The sequence below is a fragment of the Rhincodon typus genome, chromosome 14, assembly GCF_021869965.1.
Source record: "Rhincodon typus isolate 14 chromosome 14, sRhiTyp1.1, whole genome shotgun sequence".
Taxonomy (NCBI): domain Eukaryota; kingdom Metazoa; phylum Chordata; class Chondrichthyes; order Orectolobiformes; family Rhincodontidae; genus Rhincodon; species Rhincodon typus.
The window spans coordinates 32590621-32604563 of NC_063345.1; the positions used below are offsets into that span (position 1 = coordinate 32590621).

Here is a 13943-nt window from a genome sequence, read left to right on the forward strand (position 1 = left end):
TCGATCCCTGCTGTCTATACCGGACATATGGTTCCTTCTTTTCCTTGACCAAAACTTCAAATTTCTCTAGTCGTCCAGCATTCCCTATACCTACCAGCCTTGCCCCTCACCCTAACAGGAACATACTGTGTCTGGACTCTCATTGTCTCATTTTTGAAGGCTTCTCATTTTCTAGCCATCCCTTTACCTGAGAACATCCACCTCCAATCAATTTTTGAAAGTTCTTGCCTAATACCCTCAAAATTGGCCTTCTTCCAATTTAGAACTTTAGCTTTTAGATCCAGTCTACCCTTTTCCATCACTATTTTAAAACCAATAGAATCATGGTCACTGGCCCCAAAGTGCTCCCCCACTGACACCTTGGTCACCTGCCCTGCCTTATTTCCCAAGAGTAGGTCAGGTTTTGCGCCTTCTCTAGTAGGTACATCCACGTACTGAATCAGACCATTTTCTTGTGCACACTTAAATTCCTCTCCAGCCAAGCCCTTAACACTATGGCACTCCCAGTTTGGAAAATTAAAATGCCCTACCATAATCACTGTTATTCTGACAGTAAACAGACCTCCTCACAAACTTGTTCCTCAATTTCCTGCTGACATTTACGGGGGTCGAGAGTACAATCCCAATAAGGTGACCGTTCTTTTCTTATTTGTCAGTTCCACCCAAATAACTTCCCTGAACGTATTCCCAGGAATATCCTCCTTAAATAAAGCTGCAATATTGTCCTTAATCAAAAACGCCACACCCCCTCCTCTCCTGCTCCCCTTTCTATCCTTCCTACAGTATCCACACCCTGGAACATTAAGCTGCCAGTCCTGTCCATCCCTGAGCCACATCCCTGTAATTGCCATGAAATCCCAGTCCCGTGATCCCAACCATGCTCCGAGTTAATCTGCCTTACCTGTTAGGCCACTTGCATTGAAATAAATGCAGTTTAATTTATCAGTCCTACCTCATTTACAGCCTTGACTGTTTGGCTTAATTCTTTTCTCAACTGTATCAGTCTCTGACTGCTCTCTTTCCTCACAATCTTCCTTGGTCTGACTCCCACCCACCATCACTAGTTTAAATCCTCCCGTGCAGCTTTAGCTTTAGATATTAGTCCCCTTTCAATTCAGGTGCAATCCATTCTTCTTATACAGGTCACTTCTACTCCAGAAGAAATTCCAATGATCCAAAAATGTGAATCTTTCTTCCCTGCACCAGCTGCTCAACCACGCATTCATCTGCTCTATCTTCCTATTCTTACCCTCACTAGTTTGTGGCACCGGGAGTAATCCAGATATTACTATCTTCAAGGGCGTCCATTTTAAATTCCTGCCTAATTTCCTATATTCTCTCCTCATCTTGTCCTTATCCCTTCCTATGTCATTAGTTCCAACGTGTATAACAACCTCCTGATGGTCCCTCTCACCTTTGAGAATATTCTTCATCCTCTCCGAGATAGCCTTGATCTTGGCACCAGGGTGACAACACACCAATCTGATGTCTCTCTGTCAGCCGCAGAAATGTCTGTCTCTGCCTCTGACTACAGAGTCCCCTATCAAAATCATTCACTTGGAACTGGCATACCGCTCATTACATTGGAGCCAGTCTCGGTACCAGAAACCTGGCTGTCAGTGCTACATTCCCCTGAGAGTCTATCACAGCCTACATTTTGAAAATCAGCATAAAAACCGAAGAACTGCGGATGCTGTAAATCAAAAACAAAAACAAAATTACTGGCCAAGCTTGTCCTCACCCTCAACAACTTCTCTTTCAACTCCTCTCATTTTCTTCAGGTAAGAGGGGTTGCCATGGGTACATGCATGGGCCCTAGTTATGTCTGTTTTTTCATGGGTTAGGTGGAACATTCCTTGTTCCAGTCCTATTCCGGCCCCCACCCACAACTCTTTCTACGATACATCGATGATATCATCGGTGCTGCTTCCCTCTCTCGTCTGGAATTGGAAAACTTCATCAATTTCACCCCCAATTTCCACCCGGCCCTCACTTTCACCGGGTTTATCTCTGACTCCTCCCTTCCCTTCCTTGACATTTCTGTTTCCATTTCTGGGGATAGACTGACCACTAATATCCACTACAAACCCACTGGCTCCCACAGCTACTTGGACTATACATCCTCACACCCTGCTTCCTGTAAAGACTCCATCCCATTCTCTCAGTTCCTCCGTCTCCGTCGCACATGTTCAGATGAGGCCAACTTCGATAAGGGAGCCTCCGAAACATCCACCTTCTTCCTCAACCAAGGATTTCCTAGCTCTGTTGTCGACAGGGCCCTCAATCAGGTCCGACCCATCTCCCGCACTTCTGCCCTCACCCCTTCTCTTCCCTCCCGCAACAGTGATAGGATTCCCCTTATCCTCACCTACCATCCCACCAGCATCCACATCCAGAAGATCAGACGCCATTTCCGCCACCTCCAGCGAGATGCCACCACCAGACACACATTCCCCTCCCCTCCTTTGTCCGCCTTCCACAGGGACCGTTCCCTCCGGGACACCCTGGTCCACACTTCCTTCACCCCCAACACCTCCTCACAGCCCTATGGCACCTTCCCCTGTAACCGACGAAAGTGCAACACCTGCCCATGTACCTCCTCCCTCCCCAGTATCCAAGGGCCCAAACATATCTTCCAGGTGAAGCAACACTTCACCTGCACTTCCCAGAATCTAGTCTGCTGCATTCGCTGCTCACCATGTGGTCTCCTCTACATTGGGGAAATGAAGCGTAGACTTGGTGACCGTTTTGCAGAACATCTATGTTCTGCTTGCAAAAAAGACCCTGAACTACCTGTTGCCTGCCACTTTAACGCACCACCCTGCTCTCTGGCCAACATCTCTGTCTCTGGCTTGCTGCAGTGTTTCAGCGAAGCCCAGTGCAAGCCGGAGGAACAACACCTCATTTTCCGCTTGGGGACCTCCTGACTCAATATTTAGTTCAATAATTTTAGGGCCTAAACTCTCCCATGTCCCAGCCCCCTACTCCACACATCAGGCCTTGTTACCACATAGCCTGCCATTTCACATCCCCTATTGTTAGTCACTAACAGTCCCCATTAACAACTATTCACCCTCCCAGCCTGATCATTAGCAACTCCTTTGTCTGTCTAACTGTTTTTCTCTCTCCTTGGGCTCTATCCTATTGTTTACTCCCTACCCCACCCACCTCCCTATTTTCTGAATATAAACTGACATTTTCCCAGCCACCATCAGTTCTGAGGAAGGGTCACCGGACCCGAAACGTTAACTCTGTTTTTTTCTTTCACAAATGCTGCCAGACCTGCTGAGCTTCTCCAGCAATTTTGTTTTTGAAAAATCAGCATACTTGTTTGAGAGGGAAGAAACAGAGGTGTTAGGCATAGGTCATTTGCCCACGAAAGAAGAACAAATCTAAGTGCAATATTTTTGATATATTTTTGACAATCCTTAACAAACCTAGTGAGGGTTAATTGGACAATGTCATAATTCCAAATGCTGAAAATTCTTCCTTAGTGATTTATTTGTTTAAAGCAAATATATATTGCTTAAACATGCATACATAACCAAAAAAAATTGAGAGTGGGCAAAGCAACTGTCATCAACTTTGTGAAGATTTAGAGAGTTTTACCTTTTTCTTCTGCATGTGTTTTAAAATTTCTAATGTCTGTTTAATTTCTGGGATTTGACTTTTTAGCCTAGAGAAAGGAAGAAAAGATGGTAAGTATAAGTAGTCCCGTTGAGAAGAAAGCATAATACCTTTTGACAGAACAGTTTTTATCCAAATAGCATCTTTAAAAATAATAAAATATACAAAATTCTACATGGCAACATTGCAACATAAAACATGATAATAAGCCACACAGGCAAGCATTAATGCAGATAACCAAAAGCTTAGTAAGAAAGGTAGTTTTAAGGAGTATCCTAAAAGATTGGAGTGAGACAGAGGAGTTTAAGAAGGGAATTCCAGTGCCAGTGCGAAGACAGCTGAAGGAATGTTGGAACAATTAAAATTGGGATGTGCAATAGGCCAGAATGACAAAAGCACAAAGTTATCCTGGCCAGTTGTAGGCTGGATTACAGAGTTAAGGAGGGAGGAGGTCATATGGAACTTGAAATCAAGAAATGAAAATTACAAAAATCAAAGCTTTGCTTAACATGCTAATACAGATCAGCAACCACAGTGGTAATGGGTAAACAGGACTTGGTAAGATTAAGGACACTGCTATGTATAACGTCAAATTTGCAGAGGATAGAATTCGGACGCTGACAAAGAACATAGAAACATAGAAGATAGGAGAAGGTGGTGGCCATTCGGCCCTTAAGCCTGCTCCGCCATTCATCACGATCATGGCTGATCATCCAATTCAGTAGCCTAATCTTACTTTCTCCCATAACACTGGATCCCATTCACCCCAAGTGTTATATCTAGCTGCATTCTTTACTACTTGCTGCACCTGTATGCTTACCTTCAGTGATTGGTGCACAAGGACACCCAGGTCCCGCTGCACACACCCCTCTCCCACTTTACAGCCATTCAGGCAGTAATCTGCCTTCTTGTTTTTGCTTCCAAAGTGAATGACCTCCAAATTATACTGCATCTGCCACTGATCTACCTACTCACCCAACCTGCCCAGATCACGCTGAAGGATCTCTGCATCTGCATCCGCGTCATGGTTCACCGTCTCACCCAAATTGGTATCATCTGCAAACTCAGATGTTGCATTTTGTTCCCTCATCTAAATCATTAATATATATTGTGAATAGTTGGGGTCCCAGCACCGATCCCCGTGGCACCCCACTAGTTATTGCCTGCCAACTTGAAAAGGACCCATTAATTCCTACAGATATAGTAGGAACTGCCAATGCTGGAATCTGAGATAACAAGGTGTAGAGCTGGATGAACACAGCAGGCCAGGCAGCAGAGGAGCAGGAAAGCTGACGTTTCAGGTCTGGACCCTTCTTCAGAATTCCTACACTTTGTTTCCTCTCTGCCAATCAGTTTTCTATCCATCTCAATACACTTCCCGCAATCCCATGCGCTTTAATCTTACACAATAACCTCTAATGCAGGACTTTATTAAATGCTTTCTGAAAGCCCAAATATAGCACATTGACTGTGGCAAAAGTCAAATGAAGGGGTAACAGAAACATGGATGAAGTTTAGCAGTAGCCAGGTTGAGGTGGGACATCCAGGTCTAAATGGAGCTGAAAACAGGAAGCTTTTGGGTTGGCACAGGTTTGTGGTTGGAAGCTCAAAATGGGGTCAAATTTGACACTAGTCAAGGAAGCCTTGAGCCAAGAAGGAAGAAATCTTGAGGAGTAAAAGGTCTGTGCATTATACCACAGCAGAATAAAACACAAGTAACTACACTAAGGAAGAAGGGCAGTATTTATATTTGACATAACCAAATTTCACTTACAGCATATTCTTTACTGCCAAAGGTTGCAAAACATAGTGAAACATTTTTGTTTTTATTTTAAATCTGGCAGCATGAGAACAGCCACGATAGAATTCTGATAGAAATCAGTATGTTTTTCCTTGATCCTAACATGATTTGGTAACGCCCAGTTAAAACAATTACAGAATATTGCTTTAGTCTCTCAACAGGTACAACACTAGAACACCTTAGATGGCTTGTTTGTAACAGTAGCTTCGACAGAGATAATGTCTGGATATTTTTAATCAGCGGGTGGTGTGCTGGTCTCACTTGGTCAGAGAAATATACCTGCTGTACAATTATATTCTTTGAAAAATGTGTGACATGTAACATATGCTATGACACCAGGTATTTGAGCAAGGGTCAGTTTTCAAATCTTGGAGACAGTCGCTTTTGATTTCAATAGGAAAACAGATGTAAAAAAAACTATTAAATAATACTAACTGTAGAATCCCATGCAATAAAAATTTAATTTGACTGCCAGGGCTTTGCATTAAGTGAATCAATAAGGTGCACATTTTCTCTGTCATAATCAAAAAGCACCAGATCAAAGCACCGGTGGCTCTCTCAGTCATGGCTTAAACGGTGAATCTAATATGTTGTGTTAAGAACACTATATTTAATGAGTTCAGCTAAGGTAACTAAGAGTGTCAACGTTTTTAACTCTTTGATGATAAATTCTCACCTTCTTTTCTTTTGCGATAGATTCAGCTCCATGAATTTGTATTTTTGGTATTGCTCATCTAGCCTCCTCAGTACTAGGTCTGCTGTCTCATTACCTGGCTGTTTCATAAATGCAATAACATCTTCCTAGAAGACAGATAATAAACAAAAAAACAAAGAATGAGATTAAGTGATGGACTTGAAAAATGAAATAAGCACAACCTATACACTAGCAAAAATATATAAAGAGCAAACGAAAGTAACTGAGTTGTACTGATTTCCCCAATCATCAACATCCTGGGTGTTACCATCAACAGATTAACAATGAAATATTTTGACAATATGTAGCAAGATTAGTGCACAGGGCCTATACAATATCTTCAATTACATCATTAGATGTTCTGAGGCAATACTACAGAGTTGTGTATGTAAAATAAAGAGCCGCACATCACGCAGCTCTGAAATAACCAGAAATTGCTGGAGAAACTCAGGAGGTCTGACAATGGGGAGAAAACAGAGTTAACATTTTGAGTCCAATGTCCCTTCATCATCACCAAGTTGGAGTTTGAGATGCTATATCAAGTATTACTTCCAGAAAGGCAGTAGTGTTGGGTTGCCTACCCTCACCAACATGCCCCAACCACCTATGACAGTTTCTTCGGAATTCCAATTAGTTTAAAGGGTGAAAGGTAGTCTGGCAGCACTTTAAAGGAGGTACAGTGACAACACAGAAACACGCCAAGCTCCTCATGACACCCATGTGCCTCTCCATCACATTTCCTGAACGCACAACAGCCATATTGCCCAACTGTGATAGTGTCATAACTCAGTTACTATTTCCAGCGATTGAAGATGGGGATAAAGAAGCCTGAGTCTTCGATCCACATCATAAATTCTGCTCCACTAACAATGATTTCATTCAATGAATTCCATTCCAAACTCATTCCCACTCCGCTGTTGAAACCCTCACCTATGCTTGTCATCTCTAAACACAGCTATTCCAATGGTGCCTTGCTGGACTCTGATCCTCTACATAAGAAACTGCTCAGGCCGGCTCTACCATTCAAAATAATCATGTCTGATCTCATCTTGGCCTCAACTTCAATTTCTTGCCTGCTCTCCATAACACTTAAACCAATTACTAATTAAAAATCCAGATCTTCAAATTTATTCAGTGTCCCGGTAGCTTCTGCACTCCGGGGTAATGAATTCCATAGATTCATGACTCCGAAGTAATTTCTTCTCATCTGTTTTAAATCTGCTACCCTTGCCCTAAAACTATTGTTATAGGCTGTCCCACAAGGGCAATCATCTGCTCTACGTCTACTTTGTCAATCCCTTTTAACACCTTATATTCATCAATTAGGTCTCTTTTCTAAACTTGAGTGTGTACAGATCTAAACTGCTCAATCTCTCTTGACAGGACAAACCCCTCATCTCCCAAGTCAATCTAATTAACCTCCTTTGGATTACCTTCAGTACAACTACATCCCTCCTCAAGCAAAAGGAACTAAAACTGTACACAATACTTCTGGTGCAGTCTCACTAATGCCTTATACAATTGCAGTAACACTTCCCTACTTCTAAACTCTATTCCTCAAGCAATAAATGCCAAAATATCATCAGCCTTTCTTATTACCTGCATTCTAGTTTTCTGCAATTCATGCAGAAGGACATCCAGATTTCTCTGCGATAAGGCACTCTGAAGTTTCTCTCCAATTAGATAACAAGTTGCCTTTCTATTCTTCCAACCAAAATGGATAACCTCACATTTCCATTTTAAATTCCATCAGCCAATTTTTGACTCATTCATCGAAACTATCCATTTACAAATTTCTTATCTTTTCACTGCAATTTACTTGCCCACCTATTTTATTGTTGTCTGTAAATTTTCTTCCATCCGTGTCTGAGTCATTGATATAGATTTCAAATACCTGGGGCCCAAGGACCGAATCCTGTGGAGTTCTGCTAGTTACATCTTACACACCTTAAAAAGACCCATTTATCCCAACAATCTGGCTTTCTGTCAGTTATAGAGTCACGGAGTTATACAGCATGGAAACAGGCCCTTCGGTCCAAATCATCCATGCCGACCAGATATCCTAAACCCCATCTAGTCCCATATTCCAAGTATTTGGTCCATTTACCTCTAAACCCTTCCTAAACATGTAGTCATATAGATGCCTTATAAATGTTGTAAGTGAATCCATTTCCATCACTCCCGCTGGCAGATCATTCCATACATGCACCACCTTCTGTGTGGAAACATTGCTCCACAGGTCCTTTTTAAATCTTTCCCTCTCACCTTAAGCCTATGCCCTCTAGTTTTGGACTCCCCCACCCCAATAAAAAGATCTTGGCAATTCATCCTATCCATTGCCCTCATGACTTTATAAACATCCATAAGGTCACCCCTCACCCTCTGACGCTCCAGGGAAAATATCTCCAGCCTATTCAGCCTTTCCTTATTGCTCAATCCTCTATCGAAGCTAATACATTAGCCCAACCCCCTGTCGAAGCTAATACATTAGCCCAACCCCATGTGGTCTTACCTCGTGTATTGTGTGGTACTTTATCAAATGATTTCTAGAAGTCCAGGTGTACTACATCAAAAGGTCATTATCCATTTTACTAGATACATCTTTAAAGAACTCGAGCAAACATGACTTACCCGTCATAAACCTATGCTGACTCTGATGGACTGCAGTTTGACTTTCCTTATTACTTCCTTAATAATGGATTCTAACAATTTCCCAACTGCAGCTGTTAAACTAACTGGCTCCTTTTTGAATAAGGGCATTATATTAGCGCTTTTCCAATCCACTTGAATTCTTTCAGCATCCAAGAATTTTGGAATATTATAACCGATAGATCCACTGTCTCTGCTGCCACTTCCTTTAAAAGCATAGGATGTAGGCCATCAAGTCCTTGTTTGCCTTCAATCCCAATAGTTTGCTCAGTGCCATATTCCTAATGACGACAATTGTAGAAAAGGAGGAATTTAAAACAATCTCTGCATTACCTGTTATTACATGTCCTCCAAAGTGAAAACTGAGACAAAATATCCACATAATGCCTCCACCGTTTGTGTTCCCTAACGTTACACTCCCCATTCTCATCCTCCAAGGAACCAACATTCACTTTAGCTACTCTCTTCTCTTTTAATAAGGTTTTTGCCATCTGATTTTGTATTTTGCACTAGTTTCTTTCATTATTTACCTTTGCTCTTTTTATTACTTTCTTCTGGTAACCTTTTGTTAATCTTTAAACGTTTCCCAATCTTCCAGTCTGCCACTGGCCTTTGCAACGTGATATGCGTTAGTTTTTGCCTTTGTTTAACTACCTTGTTTGGTCATAGATGATTTTCCCGCTCATGATCTTTCTTCCTCTCTAAAAGATATCTTGGCTGGGAGGAATTGAATATCTCCTTAAACATCATCACTGCTCATCAACTGTCTACTTTTTAGTCTTCCTGCCCAGTTCACTTGGGCCAAATTTGTCCTCAGACTGATGTAATCACCATTGTTTAACTCCAGAATATTAGTGTGGGTCTCTGGTTTCTTGCCCACAAACTGAATTTGAAATTCCAGCATACTATCACCACATTTCCCTAGAGGATTCTTTATGATGATATCATTGATTAATCCTATCTCATTACACAATACCAAATCCAGAATATCCTGCTCCCTGGCTGCCTCCATAACATATTGCTCTATGAAACAAATTCTAACACAATCAATGAAAAGATAGAGTGCTGGCTGGCATGTTGTAACGGTAACAATCTCTCCTGCAACATCACCAAAACAAAAGAGCTGGTCATTGATTTCAGGAAGTAAGGAGGAGGGCTCACTCTCATCTACATCAATAGTGCCAAGGTCGAGAGCATCAAGCTCCTAGGAGTGACGATCACCAACAATCTGTCCTGGTCCACCCATATTAATGCAATGGTCAAGAAAGCACAACAACACCTCTACTTCCTCAGGAGTCTAAGGAAATTCACTATGTCCATAAAGACGCTTACCAATTTTTACAGATGCACCATAGAAAGAAAGCATTCTATCTGGATGCATCACAGCTTGGTATGGCAACTGTCAGGACTGTAAGAAACTACAGAGAGCTGTGAACACAGCCCAGTCTATCACGCAAGCCAATCTTCCATCCTTTGACTCCATCTATACTTCTTGGGTCTCAAAAGGCAGCCAACAAAATCAAAAACTGGTCCCCACCCTGGTTATAACCACTTCCATCGGGCAGAAGATACAAAAGCTTAAACAAACATACCAACAGATTCAAGAACAGCTTCTTCCCTGCTGTTATTAAGTTTCTGAATGGACCTCTCAAATTTAAAACTTCATGTTGATCTCCCTCTTTGTACACCTTCTCTGCAGCTGTAATATTGTATTCCTCGTTCTGTCCTGTTACCCTTATGCACTTTGTATTGTATGATTCTCCTGTGCTGCACGCAAAATAAAACTTTTTATTTGACCTAGGTACATGAGACAATAAGAAATCAGATCAAAACTGAACTGTCCCGAGGGTACCCTTGCCAGTTTGATTAATTCAATCTATATGCAAACTAAAATTAGCCATGTTTATAGCTATACCATTCTTACAAGTCCCAGTATTTCCTGGTTTATACTGTGCCCTGCTGCGGAACTACTGTTTGGGGACCTACAAATTACTCCTACAGGGACGTCTTTCCCTTGCTATTTCTTATTTCTACCCAGACTGATTCTATATCTTCAATTCCAATTCCTATACCTTTCACTGATCTCTTCCTTTACTAACAAAGCTATATAATCTCCTTTTCCTTCCTGTTTATTCTTCTGGAACACTATGTACCCTCAGATATTCAATTCCCAACCTGGTCCCGCTGTAACCACTTCTTGGTAACCCACACCAAATCATAACAATTTGTCTCCATTTGCATTGTTAACTCATTAATTTTTCCTGTATAATTTGTCAGGTAAAAATCTCAAATTTGTTCTGTTATCAAATTTCCCTGTCCTTTTATGATTCTTTGGTGCAATATGACTTCACACATCTGTCCCTTCATTTCATTTTCTGGTAACAATCAGCTCATTGTTAACTTTCACTCCTATCCTGTCATTTAATTTCTATTTTTAAAAACTTTTCATGCAACTGGGGAACCCCCACTATTTAATCTGAAGCCTTATCTACAGCCCTAATTATGCAATTCCTCAGGACTCTGCCCCCAGCATGATACAGGGTCTGATGAAGGATCTAGGCCCGAAACGTCAGCCTTCCTGCTCCTATGATGCTGCTTGGCCTGCTGTGTTCATCCAGCTCTACACCTTGTTATCCATGACACAGTGTAACTTGTCCCATCTTTGGCTGGTACCGGTGTCAATGTTCCATGAACTTAAACCCATTTCTCCCACACCAGTCTTTGAGTCATGCATTTACCTCTTTAATCTTTATGAACTGATACTAACTAGTTTGTGGCTCAGGTAGCAAACTGGTGATTAATACCTTTTTGATTCTGCCAAAAATTTAGCCCCTACTTGCTCATATCCCTTCAGCGGAATCCAGAACCTCTTTCTTCATTCTACCTATATTAAGACCACAATAACGAGATCTTTTCTCTCCCACTCCATGTTCCTCTGCAGTCCAGATGAGATATCCTTAACCCTGGCACCAGGCAGACAATGTGGCCTTCAGAACTCTCAATCCTGGCCACCAAGAACAGTTTCTAACACCTTAACTATGCTATCTCCTATTACATTTCTCTTTTCTAACCCCACTTGAAGATTCAGCTAAGGACAGTTTGCTCATCCTCACTACAATTCCCACTTTCATCCATACAGGGAGCAAGAATCTTGACAAGTGCCAATCCCTAATTGATAAGAGTCAATCATATTTCTTTAGATCTAGAGTCATATATAGGCCAGACTAGGTAAGGACAGCAGTTTCCTTCCCTAGAGGACATTAGTGAACTAGATGGATTTTTCTGACAAACAACAATTGTAAGCGATCACAAATTGTTTAATAGTCATCATTAGATTTGTAATTTCAGATTTTTTTAAAAATTGGATTCTATCTCCACAATCTGCCCTGATGGGATTTGAACACATATCCTGAGAACATTACCTGGATCCATGGTTTAGTCATCTAGTGGCAATACCAGGAGGCCATTGCATCCCCAAATCTCATTGACTTGGATTTAGTGCCATTCACAAATGACCTTGCTGAATGATGTCGGCTGATTTTCAAGCTCACAATTCTCACCTGTTTCAAATCCCTCTGTGGGTTTGGTCTTAGTTAACTATCTTTACATCTTTTTAACTTTTGTATACTTTAGCTGTCTTCTGCATCTGCTTTTGTGCATCTTTTCTTATTTCACCTCACCACTGGGTGCAAAACCTTCAACCATCTCATCTCTAATCTCTGGAAACGCTCACTAAATACTTGTGTTTTTCCACGTTAATTTCCACTCCTAACTCTCCCCACCGCCCCACCCACCAAACTCACTCAGAGGTCTGGTTTTGAAACACTTTGGGACACTTGTACATTAAAAGTCATCCCACTAAATTAAAGAAGAGATCGTACAATTTCATTAAAAATACAAAACTTCAAATATTGAAACCTAAATCATGATAAACACAGTTGAAAATATAAAGAATCTACCAGCCCCACTCTTCTCCGCTACATCCCGTTTTAACATAATCTGAGACTTCAGTAAAGAATAACTGAATCGTTTCCTTGCAAAGTCCTCCAACTTCAGTGGGGGAAAGGTGTTTCAAAGCACGGTTATGTGTTTATAATCATTAATCTATTTACAATAGACATCAACTCATCGCCCATTGATAACTACCTTATCTAGTTAAGAGGCGCTCTTAGAGAAATGCAGGAACATTAGCTTTTGTTTCAAATCTCGACCAACTGGCGTTAACGGGAAAGCCGGAATTAGACTGCAGGTTGTGTGATCGTAAGTGACCCGACCCTGTGTGCAGTGACAGGGTATACAAGAGCAAGAAACCTCCTTGATCTTAGCCGACACTGAGGAGGCCAGTCCAAGAAATGGGAACCTGGGACATTCCGGTCTGTTCAGTTTGATGTACCTGAGCTCAGCTCCCACTCTCATAATAGTGCAGTCAAACGCCACGGGGGTTAGAAGACCGTGTTGGTGCTCAGCGACAGCACAACACGCAGCACGGTGAAAGACAGGCGGTGTCCGCCGCTCCCGGCCGCACGTTGCCATGGGGACAGAGCCCACACTGCAGGCTTGAGCCTCAGACTCGGTCTCTAATAAACAAATGGCCACAAACCCTCCCCAACCCAGGCTGTCCTTACCACAAACACGGCCTGAGGAATACCCAGGTGCTTGCGGCTGCTCGTAGCCGCGTTAGCATCGCCGCTGCCACTGGTGGTCGCCATCTTGGGCCGTTCTGACGTTACGAGAGTGACGTGGGCCGACACGTACAGGCCCCGCCCCTTCTCCGCGATGATTGGTCAGAAGCTGCCGGCCCTGCCGTCAATCACCAGGAAGGCTGGTCATGCGCAGAGGGCGGGCTTTGTGGAGACGGCCCATTAAGTGGCTGTTAGTCTGTTATATCCAGTATATTGGACTTGCAGATATCTCAACATAGAGTTATTTCACCCAAAATATGTATCCAACAAGCACGTTAAATAGGAGCAGAAGTAGGCCCAATAAAATCATGGTAAATGTTCCCCCGAATCATATTTTCTGCAGAATTAACCTGTAGCAGGCCAAATGGCATGTTCATAATTTTGAGCCGCTGCATAGTATTTTAAAAATATTATTCACTATGCAACGTGGAAATTGCTGGCTGTTAGCATTTTATTGTCCATCCCTAGTTGCCCTTGACAACGTGGTAGT

At 42.1% G+C, this 13943-nt stretch overlaps 1 protein-coding gene across 1 annotated transcript in view; it reads right to left on the reverse strand.

Annotated features, from left to right (window-relative positions):
- The window catches only part of vbp1 (von Hippel-Lindau binding protein 1), a 23592-nt gene extending 10065 nt beyond the window's left edge, over window positions 1-13527 (reverse strand). The window contains exons 1-3 of the mRNA XM_048604933.1: window positions 13397-13527; window positions 6105-6229; window positions 3610-3676 (exon numbers count right to left, since the gene is read on the reverse strand). Coding sequence (XP_048460890.1) covers window positions 3610-3676; window positions 6105-6229; window positions 13397-13480 — 276 coding nt within the window. The 5' untranslated portion in view covers window positions 13481-13527. The remainder of the gene's footprint in view (window positions 1-3609; window positions 3677-6104; window positions 6230-13396) is intronic.
- Between the last annotated feature and the right edge of the window lie 416 nt (window positions 13528-13943).